This window comes from Gouania willdenowi, chromosome 1, assembly GCF_900634775.1.
Source record: "Gouania willdenowi chromosome 1, fGouWil2.1, whole genome shotgun sequence".
Classification (NCBI taxonomy): domain Eukaryota; kingdom Metazoa; phylum Chordata; class Actinopteri; order Blenniiformes; family Gobiesocidae; genus Gouania; species Gouania willdenowi.
Window position 1 is genome coordinate 4,146,791 of NC_041044.1, and position 16,683 is coordinate 4,163,473.

The 16,683-nt window shown below is 39.6% G+C and overlaps 1 protein-coding gene across 1 annotated transcript in view; it reads left to right on the forward strand.

Moving 5' to 3' along the window:
- The window catches only part of dnhd1 (dynein heavy chain domain 1), a 59,886-nt gene that overhangs the window by 33,680 nt on the left and 9,523 nt on the right, over positions 1-16,683 (forward strand). Inside the window, exons 19-34 of the mRNA XM_028461089.1 lie at positions 87-212; positions 320-417; positions 517-3,520; positions 3,599-3,719; positions 3,821-3,980; positions 5,197-5,483; positions 5,573-7,057; positions 8,599-8,695; positions 8,789-8,903; positions 9,942-10,119; positions 10,196-10,298; positions 10,548-10,676; positions 11,835-12,026; positions 12,152-12,571; positions 14,211-14,631; positions 15,709-15,807. Coding sequence (XP_028316890.1) covers positions 87-212; positions 320-417; positions 517-3,520; positions 3,599-3,719; positions 3,821-3,980; positions 5,197-5,483; positions 5,573-7,057; positions 8,599-8,695; positions 8,789-8,903; positions 9,942-10,119; positions 10,196-10,298; positions 10,548-10,676; positions 11,835-12,026; positions 12,152-12,571; positions 14,211-14,631; positions 15,709-15,807 — 7,035 coding nt within the window. The remainder of the gene's footprint in view (positions 1-86; positions 213-319; positions 418-516; positions 3,521-3,598; positions 3,720-3,820; positions 3,981-5,196; positions 5,484-5,572; positions 7,058-8,598; positions 8,696-8,788; positions 8,904-9,941; positions 10,120-10,195; positions 10,299-10,547; positions 10,677-11,834; positions 12,027-12,151; positions 12,572-14,210; positions 14,632-15,708; positions 15,808-16,683) is intronic.

Sequence of the window (16,683 nt, forward strand, 5' to 3'; positions counted from 1 at the left end):
AGAGCACAGAATGCACGATGACGCAGAAATGGTCATTAAAAGCAAGGATTTTCTGCTATGATATCCCATGTTCTTTTCCCATCCAGGCCTAGAACTGTGTCTTGCTGATGTAGAAGGAGATTTGATGACTCTCTCCATCATGTTGAATTCTCCTCACAGTATGGATTTTAGGCTGCAACTGAACTCCTGGATTGAAATATTAAGAGACCTTGGTAAGCATCTACTGTATTTTCACAACTACTTTAAAAGACATATGATATGTATTTTAAAAATAGATTACAAAACATCACGTTTGGTGCATTTTTTCCTTTATTTATAGAAAACCTGCTCAATATGTTTGAAAAATACCAGCAAATGTGGGCTTTCCTGAGCAAAGTGGTTGGTGAAAAATTGTCATGTAATCAGAGAAAAGATTGGGTATGTCTAAAATATTACCAAAGATTTGTTCATCTTGTCACACAACAATTTGTAAATTAACATTTTGATTGTGTTTTTTTTTTTATTTCCTTTTTCTAGCAGCTGCGTTTTTCTTCTATTGATGAGAGCTTTCAGAAAATGATGAACTCCATATGTGCCGACCCACACGTGTTAAACTTTGTTTCTATAAAGAGAAGTGACACATTCTTTGGTGGCAGACTTCACCAGATTCTGTCTGAGGGTTTGTCTCAAATGGAAGTCATTTCAACCCAGATGACGGAACGGTTTGATTCTGTTCGCAAAATGTACCCAAGACTTTACTTTTTGGGTGAAAAGGAAATTGTGAAGCTACTCTGCTTTTGTCCAACACCTTCAAGGTTGCAACACTTTGTACGAAAATGCTTTAAAGGGGTCTATTGGCTCGAAGTGGACTACAGAACGGAATCCAATGCAGAAGATTTAAAGATCTGTGACACGACATGTGAGAGCACCAAACAGGCGACAGTTTTAGGGGTTTTTGGAAGTCTTCAGGAACGTATTACTTTCTGCAACCCTTTAGAATGGAATCCTGATACCTTGCTTTGGTTTGGGCAATTTGAGAAACAGCTGAAGTTAGCAATGGTGCAGCTACTGAAACAATCCACTGCTGAGGAAAATTATTTGCCATACATTGCTGAGAGGTCACTACAAGCCCAAACTGAGCTAGATCAGCTTGAAGAATTTCCTCTTCAGTGTATGGTGGTGGCTGAGGAGGTCAAATGGTGCAGCATGGTACGACAAGCTTTCAAAGATCTGACTTCAGTGACACTGAACAATATGATAGCGCAGAACTCTACAAAACTGAACAATCTTTGCCATTTGTTACGGAATGAATTCACAGGGTCCAAAACGAAAACCAAGTACACAGCAACGTGTCTGAGTACTTTAATCCAGCTTACGATGAATCATGCACGGCAGCTTTCACAACTGAAGGAGGCACAGGACGCCTCAGAATCATCTTTTCAATGGCAATGCTTGTTGAAATATCACATAGAGTCAGACCAGGGTCAGGATGACGGCAGTGCTCTAACCTGCTACATCGAAGCTGTCGGCCAACCATTCAAATATGGTTTTGAATATTATGGTCCAGAAGATTTGGTACTGGTGCAAACCCCAACCACAGATAAGGCAGTGCATGGAATACTACTTGCCTTGTTAAGCTTCAGATGGGGGCTCATGAGTGGACCCAGCTTGTCTGGAAAGAAAAGTACTGCTCTTCAATTAGGAAAAGCACTGGGTCGGCAAATTGTTGTAATGGAGTGTTGTGGAAGCATGACATCAAGTGCTGTTGTGCAAATGCTCCTGGGGGCCCTCCAAGCAGAGGCGTGGCTGGTTTTAGACTCTGTGGACTTACTAACACAAAAGGTTCTGTCGGTTCTCGGACAACATCTGTCACGCATACACAAATCATTTACTAACTTAAAAAAAAAGTGCAACAATGAGGGTTCAGAGGACAAAACTGCAATTACAGGCAGTACTGTTTTTAATTGGCAGGTGGAGCTTGAAAGTCAAAGAATTTCTGCCATTCCTTACTTTGGATGTGTACTCATCTCATCAAAAACGTATACATCGTCATTTCCAGGTAGTTTGCGATTATCAACCAGACCTATTGCGTTAACTCATCCGGATTACAAGATCATTGCAGAAGTAAAGCTGAAGTCCTTTGGTTTCTTAGACGCTAAGTCATTGAGCCAGCGCCTGGTGTCTCTGATCTTCCAAGCCAAAGATTCCTCTTCTCTGCCTGACTTTGTAACAAAACACCAGAGTGGTTACCTTGATGTAATAAGTAAAATCTTAGCTGCCACTGAAATCCACTTTCAGAAAACTGCAAGGCATCAATTTTGTTCAACCAATGCTAAAAGCTGTAATGGCCACCTCTCAGAGGATGGAGAAACTGTACAGGTTTCAGACCAAAACAGTTCCCATCTGTCAGTAATCTGGGGTTTAATTGAAGAGACAGCTATTGTCAAAGCTATCATTTCTGTTTTGATGCCAGCGATTGAGAAGTCCCACACGTTTTACAATCTTTTCAAAGATACGTTTCCAATCACATGCCAGTTCTGCCCTCAACAACTCATAGATGTAGCAGGAAAAAAAAAAATTCAAAATGCAGTAGCAGAAGAATTAGAAGTAAAACAACTTCATTATGATACAAAGATAATTTGCAGTGCTGTAACACTTTGCCAGAGCCTGGAGTCCTCTCGGGCAGTTATTCTAATTGGTCCCCCAGGTAGTGGGAAGACTACGTGTTACCGTGTTCTCACTAGTGCACTCAATAGCCTTGCTGCTAAAGCAAGCGGAGTGCTTGAAAATTACACAATGAACAAAGGTGAAGCTTCACTGAGGGAGACACAGATCTCTACTTCAGATTGTGTGTATTATCACAATCTGGTGTTGTTTCCTAATGCCATGTCCCATGAGGAGATGTTTGGCAGTTTCTGTGAGGAGAGAGGATGGCAAGATGGAGTTCTGGCAAAGCTGCTAAGAGGTGCAGAACAACATGAATACCCATCTGCTAAATCCTGTATCAGTTTACCGAAGAAAACTAGAACACCAGTACTCAAGCTGCTGATCTTGGATGGAGAGTTGATGGAGAAACCAAGCTGGATAGATCAGATCACCACAATGTGCAATCCTCAGGATCCATTTCTGAGTCTGTCATCAGGTGAAACCTTATCATCCCCATCTAACCTCAAGCTTCTCTTTGAGACCACTCATCTGAGTGATGTCAGTCCGTCGGCAGTGACCCGCTGCAGCCTGGTTTACTTCACAGGTGATGATCTGTGGAAGTCTGTGTGGAAAAGAGAATTAGCCATTCTGTCATTGAATAACAAACTGGATCATTCAGTCATGAAAATGTGGAGTCGTCTGGGTGAAGATCTGTTCCCAAGCACCCTGAGTTTGCTCAAAGAAAAACTTTTCCCCATTGCAATGCAATCCAAGAGGGCCTCCTGTGAAAAGCCCCTCCATGGTCTACAGGAGATCACATCCTTTGTTAGAATCTTACACGCAGTGCTGCAACATTTTGAAAATGAAGTCAAAATTTCATCGACTGAGAACAGAGGTAGGATAATTCCAACCATTTATTTAACTGTCTTAAATGTATGCAACTGTGAGACGTGTTCTTTATTTAATCCTCCAGATAAACCCTTACACGAAGTCCACACACCAGGCACACTTTCTCAAAGTCAACACCAGCTGCTTACCAGAGACATTTTCCTTGTGGCCTTCGTTTGGGGCTTTGGTGGACACCTGAATGACAGGTAAGATGACTGACTTAACATGTGGTCACTAACAATATAAAATAATTGTCCACAAAAATTCAAACTAAAAGTGTTTTCACTTCTCCATACTTTCGCCACAGCTGTTGGACACAGTTTGATTCAATAGTCCGCCAAGTGCTGTTCACCAGCAGATACAAGATCCTTGTCCCAGATGATAAGAACGTATTTGAACATTTCTTTAGCATTGAAACAAAGATGTGTCCCAACAACATGATGCTGACAACTTCTATCACTCCTAAGGTTGGTCTTCTTTTTATAAAGGTTGTTATTGCTTCAGTAATTTTAGTAGTTGAGTATGACTAGAGACACTCACATTCCCTAAAGGAGCTTTCAATTTCCACTAGCTTAGCTTTAGCTAATAGCTGAAATAGGATACATATATAAAGATAATCAGGCTGTCTTTGACCCAATTTTTCCCCTTCCCAACCAAGGATGGCAAACACCAGATGAACTTATGTTTGAGGTGTGGTCTGAGGTGTGTTAACAGTGAATTTGTCCCGATAATTGCCTCTGAAATTGGTCGGGGCTGACAATCAAATCAAAGCTCCTCGCGTGTCAGGAAAGCTGATGACTCCCGACTCATGAACTCATGATTTGTGACATAAAACTGGAATGTAGCCAACGAAGCGAGCTGACTGAGCACATAAATCCGCATACCATGCAGCTTGGAACTTGGCATACTTGGCGCTATGAGATCACTTTTTATTTTAATTCTATTCTGTGCAAATATCTCAAACATGGCCGCTATTATATTAGATTTTTTTCCCCTGTTTTTATCAAGTAGTAGATCAGACTTCAGGTGGTGTTCCAAGTCCCTTTATCAAGTAGGAATTCTGAGTTGCATGAAACGCAGCGTGAGATGATGCAAGATTACTGTCTCTGAGGAAGATGTGTGGTGGGGCAGAATGTGTGTGTGTGTGTGTGTGTTGAGATTATTGGAGGCCACACAGACGGTGCGTAAAAAACTGTTTTATGCTAGATTTGGTATCTTCAAGAGTGGCCTCTGTAACAGATATCAAATACCTTCAGATTTACAAAATCCTTGTGTGTGTACCCCGCTTTAAAGCTGCTGTATGCAAGTTGTTTTTTTTGGCATCATTTTGTCAAAAATCCATAGTAACCTTTACTCTTTTCTTCTAATTCAAAGTGTTCTGATAGGGTGCTGCTCTGTGGGGACAATACATGCAGAGTGATAAATGCTTTCAGTCACTAAAACAATTGCTAGATTTGTCAATAGTCGCTTTTATGGGGAAAAAAATTGGTAATAAGAGTTGGAAACTCAATGCAAACAGCTCCACAGTCGTGCGCGTTCATGGGGATGCCAGTGGATTGATTCCATACTAGTCTCATGTTTCTACAGCTTAAAGCTATGACTTTAAATCCTCTACCTAAATATTACTAAGAAACATTGCCTTAGACCCAATAAGGTAGTCACTAGAGCTCTTTTTCCTCACAGTTTGGGAAGTACATAAATCTCCTGAATATCATGTTGAAGAGCAACAAGCCAGTGTTGCTTGCAGGGGAGACCGGGTGTGGAAAAACAACTTTGTGCAACACGTTGTTAACGGACAATAAGCTACACATTAGCCTGCCAGTCTGCTCACTTCTAAGCCCCAGAAACCTCTGCACTGTCTTGAAAAATATCAATAACAGGAGGAGCTTTAACCATGTCTCACAGTCCACGGCAAAACAGCCTGAGCTGCTTTTGTTTCTGGATGATTTACATGAAGCCACATGTGGTGAGTAAAAAGAGTTTTCATTGAGACATTTCTTTTTTTTTGAAGCTCTTTAAGCTTATTGTCTGTATTGCTTGTCTTCATAGATACATTTAGGATGACGTCAATGGCTCTAGAGACGCTACGACAAAGTATTTCAATGGAGGAGATGATTGTACTCGACAACTACTGCTTAAAGTTTTTGAAGTCAGATTCCATCCACTACCTGACTACCTGTAACATTTCCGGGATAAGTGACCCGAACAGCAAAGTCATTTCTGCACGGCTCTCACGGCTGTTCTCCATCTTTGTTCTTCCTAGCTTATCTCTGGATATGATATTTTCAATGCATTCGCCAAGGATAAAATCCTGGCTTACAAAAGCAGCATTCCAATGCAATAATGAAGAGCTGTCAAACTGCATCATCACTGCAACCAAAAACCTGTACGACACGATTCATGAGCAATTCCAGCCAACCACGCAGAATCCCTATTTTCTACTTTCCCACCATGACATCCACCGGGTGCTTTGTGCGATGTGCCTCTGCGTTCCTGACATCTCAAACACACCCAGTGTCCCCAAAACAGAGACGTTTCTGTCCAATTTTTCTCCAGCCCTGTCAGAGCCTCCGAAATCATCTCTGAATGTTGCACACCTCTGGACACATGAGTGTGCACGGACCTTCTGTGACAGGCTGTGCACAGAAAATGAAAGGGAAAGTTTGCAGTCACTCATAGCTCAGAGAGCTGTGGCTTACTTTGCAGATATATGGGTGGATAAAGCCTACTCCGACAGATTCCATGGCTCACACACTGTCACCGGCTCCACTTTTCTGACACTACCAACAGACTCTGCACACACCTGTCAGAAATCACTTTCGCTTACAGATTCTCAGAAGAATGAAGTCACCTGTCAGGCAGGCGTGAAGAACTGTTGTCCACGTTCAGAAAGATCAAGCCTCCCAACCTCCCCATTGAATCGTTGGTATTCAGAAGATGTCATGACAAAGCGTGTATTTGGTCCTAAGCTCTCAAAAGCCTTGATTGATAAGTGTCACATTTTGAAAAATCACACTCTTTATCAAGAGCAGGAGGTGGATGCTGTAGAGGAGGAACTGCGTGATCTTTGGAGCAAAATAGACAAGAACGCACAACAAAAACTTGATAACGACTTTTGCATTACAAGCAAATACGTTGTCCACAGACAGGGCGTGATCCAGCTGATGCACATCCTCAGGGCTTTGCTCATACTCGGAGGACACGGCGTACTGATCGGATCTGGTCGTGGAACATGCCGGAAAACAACCGTGCGCTTGGCCGCCTACCTTTCAGGCCTTCAGCTGGTAGAGATACATCCTGGCAACGAAAAGGAAATTCACCAGATCCTGAAAGAGGTGGGATGTCAAGCAAGAGTGGGCGGAGTTAAATTCATTATACTAGTCCATGAGGAAGTCAGTGAGCGGGTGAGAGAAGAAATCCTCACGGCGATGGCTCAGCGATCTTTCCCAGCCGTCCACACGGACAATGAGCTTCGAGTCCTCGCTGGTAGAGCCACCGCCGCCAACAAGTCCAAATCTCTGAAGGACATTTGGAGGTTTGAGATGTAAGAAATTAATTTACTAATAACTTAAATATTTCTAATCAATCAGTCAACCATTATTGCTCATTATTCACTATTGCAGAGATAGGCAACCTCTATCAAAGCGGGGGCCATAATAATGTGATTATATGTGATCCAAGGGTCACATTATCAACATTTATGTCAGCGTTTAGAACATTGACCAATCTGAGCATTAATTAATTAATTAATTAATTTTAATATCTTTGTGTTTTACTTGTTTTTGTAGTTATTTTGTGTAGAACCTTTATCATTTTGGACCTATTTTATGAATCGATAATTATATCCTGGATTAATCTCCGTCAGCGGGCTTCACCTAACCAAACATTCCCTGTCAGACAGAAGCTGTTTTATGAGTCTAGATTGCAACAGGCTGAGGTAAGCTTTTAATTTCAGTCTGGTTAGCGTCAAACCAATCACACGGAGGATCTGTAGAACGTCACAAATAAGGAATAATTCTTTAAAAAAAATATGAAAAATTAAAATACATAATTCAGACCAAAAACAACACTTGCTGCAGAAAGTAATTAATGCAGGAATGGCACGCAGGCTTTATCAGCTGACTTATTTTACTGATTTTACTTTATCAGTCATCAGATATAAATCTCTGTTTCCTAAAGGATGTCATTGATGTCTAAATATTATCTTTCTCTTGTCAGCTGTCAGATCATATCCACACAGTGACGTGTTCACACATCACCTTTTATTGGACAGCTCACTTTCTAAGAGATCTGATTGGTCAGGAGGCGGGACTTTAGCACTCCCTAAGAACCTAGCCAGAGCAATACCTGCTTGCGAGCAGGCTAGTCATTCAGCACAAGTTCCCATGGTGATTTAGCTTCATAAGACGTTAGCGAGCTTTGTAGTCCAGCACACACTGATTAAATCCCGGAAATTAGCGCTGATGTTTTGTTTTTTTAGTTATTTTTGTGTATAAATGTAGTTCATTTTGTGTATTTTTCTCATTTCGGTTTTTCTGGACACATTTTTTGTATCTTTGTTTTTTTGTTTTTTTATTTTTTATTTTTTTTATTGTAATCTTTGTTGATGTTTTATAAACATTTTGCTAGTTATTTGTGTATAATCTTTATCATTTTTTTGTATTTTTGCTTTTTTCAGTTATTTTTGTGTATAATTGACGTTCATTTTGTGTATTTTTTTTCTCATTTGGGTCTTTCTGGAGTAAATTTTTAGTATATTTGTGGTTTTATTTGTTTTTGTCTTCATTTTTGTTCAGGTTTTATACATTTTTTGATAGTTTTTTGTGTATAATCTTTGTCATTTTGTGTATTTTTGCTTTGTTTTTGTTATTTTTGTCTATAATTGTTGTTAGTTTTGTTTATTTTTGTTGAAAATGCACAAATTAGTTTATTTGCTTACAGATATTTTTAAATTCAAAGTACCTGAAATTGTGCATACTTACATAACCTAAAGACTATTTACTTTTATTTGGGATTATAAACCTAAATATACGTACATATTGAAGGTTGAAACTTATTTCATAAACGTGTTCCCCTCATCCAAAGGTTTCTGTTACAATCTCACACAAATGTCCATGTGTTCTTGTTGATGCCGTCCATTGCATCAGGAATCCTGTCTAACAAGAAAACCCAGAATACAATTGTAAGTTTCACTCTTTAGTTCTGCACACAGTGTGCATGCATACTGTGGCATGTGTTACAAAATGTGGATATCTTTTTTATTTCCAAACTCGAGGCCCAGCTTACAAAGGCAGTGCGGCTGAGCTGCTGCGTGGAGGTGTACCAGCAATGGTCTCTGCACTCACTGCAAGAAGTTGCTGCTCAGTGTCTCAAACACAATCCACAAATAAGTAAGAAAAACAACACACTTTTCTCATGTATATGTGACTATTTACTCACTTTCTAATTCAATATTTTGTCTTAATGAGCAATCTGAGCATTAATACAGGAAAGAACAAAGACTTTTTATTGTAATTTTGTGTTTTTCCGTCATTCCTTGTATGTTTTTTGTTGTTGTCTTGCTCGTTGTGAGGTATTTTGTGCATTTCTATAGTCCTATTGTGTATTTTTCCTGTAAAATATGTCATATTGTGTATTTCTGTTGTCGTTTTGCTTGTTTTTGAGTACTGTGGGTTTGCAGGCATTTTTTGTGTTTTTTTAGTCTTTTTTTAATATATTTTCTGTAATTTTTTGAAGTATTTTCTGTGTTTTTCTTTTGTATTTTAGTGTATTTTCCGGCAATGTTGTAATTCTTTGTATTTTTTAATGTATTCTTGCTTTTGTTTTGTGTATTTTTCTGTCATTTTGTACATTTACTTTGGGGGCCGCATACAATTAGACCGAGGGCCACATGTGGCCCCTGGGCCGCCAGTTGCCTATGTCTGCTCTAGAGCATTGGTGTCAAAATTAATTTCAGTTCAGGAGCCAAATACAGAGCAGTTTTATCTCAAGTGGGCCACAGATTTCATGCATGAAAATGAGTAATTTCAACATTATTGTGCCCTAGCTTACACTTCTACGCATGCATAAAATACAAAATGTGTAAGAAACTGGCAATATCCAAGCATTAATTGATAGATGTCAGTCCCAACAGGGTCTTCACTTTAATTTCCTAGATTTTGTGACAAATTTCTATTTAATTAAGGGAAATATTATGTCATAATTTGAGGGAAGTCAAAGGATTTTGTAGGAATTTTGAGTTTTTTCCACTAAAAATGACTGCAATCATGCAAAATGGGAAAACTGTGAGCCCCTGCAAATATTGTTGAATTTCATTTACACAATGATTCGTGTTGTCTGTCATTTTTACTCCCTCCTGTGGGCCGAATTAGATGCTCCAAAGGGCTGGATTTGGCCCCTGGGCCATGACTTTGACACATGTCCTTTAGAGGGTTTGGAGGCCAGTTTATCTCTGGCTATGGCAGGAATTCATCAATCTACATGTCAGTATGCCTCAGTCCTGCTGAAGTCCCAGCCCTTCAGTCCTCAGGTGTACGTGGGGCTAACGGCTCACTTTGGTTATTTTCACCGTCTCCTTCAGCAGAACCTGCACAGCAAAACCCAGCGGTACGTTTTATCCAACTATAAAGTTCTTTATAAAAACCCAGGATCGTCTACAATGAGCACAAATGTCCTTTTTCAGGCTTGCCGCTGTTCTTTCTCAGCTGGATGCTTTAAATAACACAGCAGCACAGTGTAAAGCACAGCTCATAATGCTGCAAAAAAAGATGGAAGACACCCAGCAGGTAATGCAGAACAAAGAGCATAGCATTTATTTTAAAAGTTATCAGTTAAGAAGAGGACGTTTCTCATTTGTGCAAATGGAACGTAAAGGTCATGTTGGATTGGAAGTGATTAAAATGGAACCACTAGAGTAGACTATTATTTAAGTGTTGAAATAAGTGTAAACCTTTGTTAGTGTGACATTTTCGTGCACATATTAGTGAACTAATGGAAAATTAGCACAGTGTGTATTTGTTCTTTCTGTTCTACAGCAGGAAGCGAAGCTCCTTAAAGCCATGGATGATCAAAGAAACTTCTGTAAAGAAGCCTGTGTGAGATGTGTTTCACACGAGCAGAAACTGTGTCGTCTGGAAGAGCAGATAAGCCGTGCTCAGGAAACGGTATTATAACAATCACATATTGTTCATATTTCAAGATGTTGGAGACAGAAAAAATAATAATTATCAGGTAAAGACTACGGTACGGCTGTGTTGTAAATGTCACACTTCGTACTATCCATTACAAACTCAATATATATATATATATTGTATATGCTGTCTACTGTATACTATATATGATTAGGATGATGAGCGTTCCCACTGAAGTATACTTCCACGTTTCCCAAGATGCATTTGGAACCTACAACAACAAAAACCTTGTTCACAGTGAGGCTAAATATCTCTGTTGATTCTCCACCTTTACTTTGAAAGTTCTGAAAACATTTGAAGTGAGAAAGTGACCAAGTAGAATATCAACATGTGCTCATTTGATTAATAAAACTCACGTTTCATTCACACATTTTAGAGATTTTTGGCTAAACTTCCTGTTAACTTTGAAATAAGAGCCCTGTTTACAAAAGAGTTAAAAAAAAAAAACTAATGAAAGACAAGAAGAGATTCTTTTATTTTGAAAACGGGTTTGATTTTAGCTTGGATCCGGTCCCAGGACCATTTTATTTTCTGCACACAATGCATTATGGGACGTTGAGTATGAGTAGTGTGCCCACCGTGCTTACTGCATAAATATACAGTGGGTATGGAAAGTATTCAGACCCCTTTAAAATGTTCACTCTTTGTTTCATTGCAGCCATTTGCTAAAATCTAAAAAGTTCATTTTATTTCTCATTAATGTATTCTTAGCACCCCATCTCGACAGAAAAAAACAGAAATGTATACATTTTTGCAAATTTATTAAAAACAGAAAAACTGAAATATGGATGGATGGAATGCTAAGAAATGTCCTGGTCTTCTCTTCTGTTTATATGTACCGCGCCATGTTTTCTCGGAGAGCAGTGATCATGTGACCAGTTATGTCACGTTCTGTGACGTGTATTTGCGGAAAAAGTGTTTCCATAGCGCTTTTGCAACACATTTCAGAATCAAAACATCTGAAAAAGCTCCTCATGAAAGCGTCAAAACTTTTGAGCGATATTTGAGTGTTTTTTAGAAATTCACGTGTTTCCATTATCAGTTTTTATTGCGCTGTTTAGATTTTGTGCATTTTCAAGGCTAATGGAAACACAGAAAATGTTTTCTATTGTTTTACTATTTATTTTGCAGGTAAAGCCTGTTTTTCACTCAGCACTTGAGGCTCTGAGGTGTTTGAACCCAGTGGACTTGGAGGAGGTGAAGCACTACAGGGAGCCCCCGGCTGGAGTAGTGAAAGTCATGGATGCTTTATGTTTGATGTTTGCTCGTCCACCAGGATGGGAGAGTGCTAAACAACTACTTGGGCAATCTAATTTTTTCCAGGTGTGTTAAAACCTGTCTAAAATATATAGATCTATTTACCAGTGGTATTTAACTACCAAACGTACATATTAAGTGACAAAGTACAGTAAAGTACAGAGAGCTGTGTCTGGATCTTTTCTCTCCAGGAGCTGGAATTCTTTGATCGTTGGAGTCTAACAAACGAGAAGCTGCAGCATCTTGAACAGATCATGAACAGTCCTCAGTTTGTCCCAGAGTCAGTGAGAGAGCACAGCAGAGCCTGTGAGTCCCTGTGTCGATGGGTGCAGGCTGTGTACCAGTGCTGCTCCCAACACCAGCAGCTGGTGCTGAAGCAGCAGTGGGAACAGGAAGCTCGACAGGCACGAGATCACCTGATTCAGGCTCAGCTGCACAAGAAGAAGGCCTACAGTAGGATGAGAGACACCAAGACACGGCTGTGTTTAATGCAAAGTGAGTTAAAGGAGCAGCAGCTGCAGATTCATGAAGCAGAAGATACGGAGAGAGAAGCTTCTCTGTTCTCTAACCAAGCAGAGTTTCATCGTAGACGCTGGAAGGTTTCTGCTCAGGTAATTACTGCAAAACAACCCCCTGTCCTCAATTTAACCAGGGCTGTCAAAATAACGCTGATTCAGCGGTCGTTAACAACCCAGTTTGATCTCAGGTGGGCGGAATCAGAGAAATAGATCAATTAGATCAATATTATGCCCTAATTTACTCTCAACTATGTAAACAATGTTTGTTATCACTTAGAACATGTGTCAAACTTAAGGCCTAGGGGCCAAACCCATCCAGTGTTCTCAACCTTGGGGTCGGGGCCCCATTTGGGGTTGTGAGAGACTGGGAGGGGGTCATCAGATGCCTTCAAGAAACTAAGAATATTTTCTGAACAATTTGAACCAATTTTTGCTTATTTTTACCCTTTTTCTGCAACTACACCAAACTCGCCATATTTCAACCTATTTTAATCACCTTTTCTTACCATATTGTTGCTCCTTTTAATGCATTTTTCTTACATTACTCCCATTCCTGACACTTCTACATCAAGTCTATATGCCTTTCTGCACATCTTCTACTCTTTATTGTCACTTTTAACCTCTTTTCACCATATCTCATGCTTATTTTTGCCAATTTAACCACATTCACAATTTGCCATACCAATTATTTCCCAGTTTAAACTACTTGATCCAATACTGACACTTTTAACCCTTTTTTTTGTTTTTTTACCACTTTTTCTGCCCGTTTTTGCCCACTCTAATTTGATACTTTTCACCAATTTTTGTGGTTTTTAAAATCCAATTTGCAACCGTTCTCGCAACCGGAACGTGGTGCACGTTGAGGTGTGTTGCATGTCGGCGCGTGGCAGAAATGTTAAAGTGCTGAGACGTAGCTGACCATTTTCCAGGATTATATCACAAACGTTCCTGCAATGTTCTGTGCAAATATAATGTCTATGATTTCTCTATAATAACTACCATAAGCTTCGCACTTGCTCGCAGGCCACATGATCTCCCTATGCTGTGAAAAATTGGTGGTGAGAATCCTGTTGTGGTAGAAATAAATAACACTATTTACCCACATCAGGGAAATCCTCAGTGTACTGAAGTAATAGTTCTACAGTACACTGAAGAATTCTGACATCATCACTCCCTACAGTGAAGAATTCTACTGAATTTTGCAGAAGTTCCACAGTGATGATTTCATCAGTCCAAGCTGGGAGACAATACAATTTCCAAGGGGGGTGCTATTTAGTCATTTTGCCATTCACATGTGCAATTTCCCCAAAATATCACATTTTTTTGCCAGTCCTAAAATGTGTACAAATTTTCCTGAGTTTTTGAACGTGTTTAGACGCTCAAAAATGCAATAATTTCCTCTATAAGAAAAATAATAATAATAACCAGGTGCGTTTCAATAAGGTCCTACACACCGTTGTGCTCGGGCCCTTATAATAAAATAATATAAGCTTCTGCATATAGTGGGGGGGGGGATCATTGGACTTTGAAATTTACAGGAACTGAAAAATCTGGAACTGAACAAGAGTGATTATTATGTCATTCATGTTTTCTCCGTAATTTTTACAAACTGAATGAAATCCTGCAGGTCCAATAAAAACCCCTAAAGGGCCGTATTTGGCCTGCTGGCCTTACGTTTGACACCCCTGCTTCAAACCATCCATAAATATTTGGTCTTTTTCATATTTTTTAGGTAGTTGAGTCCTACATTCCTAACGTGGTGGGTGATGCTCTCATCTTGGCTGCGGTCGTCTCATATCTTGGTCCTTTTCAACCCGACACACGAGCAGAACTTATCACCAAATGGAAGGATCTGTGTCGCACAGGAAACATCGATGTGTTCCCCAAAGACCCTCGAGATGATCTGTTTTCAGCTCCAAACCCAGTACCTCCGTCCACCTCGCTGGGTTTTCCCATCCCAGTGACTGAGAGGCTGCAGATGCCTGTGAGTCAAGCTTTAGGGCTAAATGAGTGGACTGTCAGTGACAGTGAACACAGACTGTTGGTCAGTCTGCTGCTGTGGAGCAACAGACATGTGCGTTCACATCGTTGGCCTCTGCTTGCAGACGCCCAAAGCCACCAAGAGATCTGCTCTAAAGAGTGGCTCCTCACAGGTGTGTTTATCTATGTTTACATTCATTTATAATCCTCTATCAGCTAGTGCAGGGGTTCTCAACCATAGGGTCACTAGACACTTGGAGGGGGTCGCCAGATGCCTTCAAGAAACGAAAAGGATTTTCTTAACAATTTGAGCCATTTTTACCATTTTTCTCCAACTACACCAAACTTACCATATTTTAACCTATTTTATCACTTTTTCTTGCCATATTTTTGCTCCTTTTAATGCATTTTTGCTACATTACTCCCATTTCTGACACTTCTACATCACATTTCAATGTCTTTTCTGCACATTTTTTTCACTTTCAAGACTTTTTCAGCATTTATAAACCTTTTCCACCACTTTTCCATCTTTTCCACTTTTAACCTCTTTTCACCGTATTTAATGCATTTTTGCCAATTTCACCACATTCTCGATTTGTCATGCCCATTATTTGCCAGTTTAAACTAACTGTTCCTACTTTTTCAATTGCCCCCACCCCCCATTTCTGCCACTTTTAAGTCAAAATTGACACTTTGATCTCTTTTTCCCACTTTCTCTGTCTGTTTTTTGCCACTCTAATTGCAACTCTTAACTACTTTCTGTGGTTTTTAAAATCCCATTGATTTCACCACCTTTCCCCCAGTTTTGGTCACTTTTAATCCATTTTATTTCAGATTAAAAGAATGATTTACATCTTTAAGATGACTATATACTATGGCCCAAATAATAATAAACGTTCCTGGATAACAGTGGATATTATTCAGATGAATAAATAAATGTGGTTATCACAGATTCATAGAACAATGGACCATCATTTTACTGACTTTATGGATGGACCCCAAAAATCTCTCCCCTTTATTCCCCCTTATAGATGGTCCTGTCTCCACATGACTGTTCTTCAATGTTCATGTCTGTGTTCAACCACCTTCAGCTACAGTGGGGGTCCCCGCTCTCTGGAACCTTTATTTTGGGGGTCGTGGCCTGATAAAGGTTGAGAACCACTGAGCTAGTGAGCTTACGAGGTAGCATGTTCTGTAAAATGATTCAAAACCATTTTGGAAAGTTGTTGGATTATTATCTCTAACGACAGGAGAGAAAGCAGGAGTTAAAGAGGAGACAGAATGTGACTTGGTGGTCAGTGCAGATGATCCTCAGCTCTTGGACAAACTGCGTGTCGCTGCTGATACAGGTGTGCATAAGCAGATGTGTGGAACTGAGTCACATGACCTGGACTCAAGTCATAAATTTGATGACTTTAGACTCGACAAAATGATGAAGGACTTGCAACTCGACTTAGACTTAAAAACAAATGACTCGTGACTTAACTCAGACTTGAACTTATTGACTCTGGAAGACTTGACTTCTACCCTTCCATGACAAAGGATTTTATAAAATGCAATTATTATTAATGAGCAATAAATCTGACTTTGATTGACAGGTCCACCTTTAAACAAACTGACAGCCAATCAGGAAGCAGCACTAGTAGAGAAAATTATTATTATGTGATATCCTTTGCATTTAAATATTATATGATATCCTTAGACCTCCACATTTGGCTAGATCGTGAATAACGGACGGAATACACTCGAAATTCACTTTCTGAAACAGAAATGGCAAAATAGTAAATGTTTCTATTTCTTTTTTTTTTTATCATTTACACTTTAAAAAAAATAATATCGAGCATACTTTTCAATCCGACTGAATAAAGTCTTATTCACATGTTTTGGATATCACACATTTTCCACAATTTTTTTCACTTTAAAAAGGTGGGCTGATGTTAGCTTCGGCATGTTAGCTAACGGCTGGACATCAAATGTACTAATTAATAATGTTGTAGTGCTCCAGACCGGTCTCAAGACCACATTTTAAAGGTATTGGTCTTGTCTCAGAATCAGGATTTTCCCTCAAGACCAGCACTAATTCCTTTTATTTTGAAACTTATTTTAATGTGATAACAAGGAGAAGAACTAGATAAAACAATCGATATTATTGGTTATTGATGCATGAATCCACACGGTATAATGATTGTAACCTTCCTAACGTGACTGAGTGACGCACACACCAC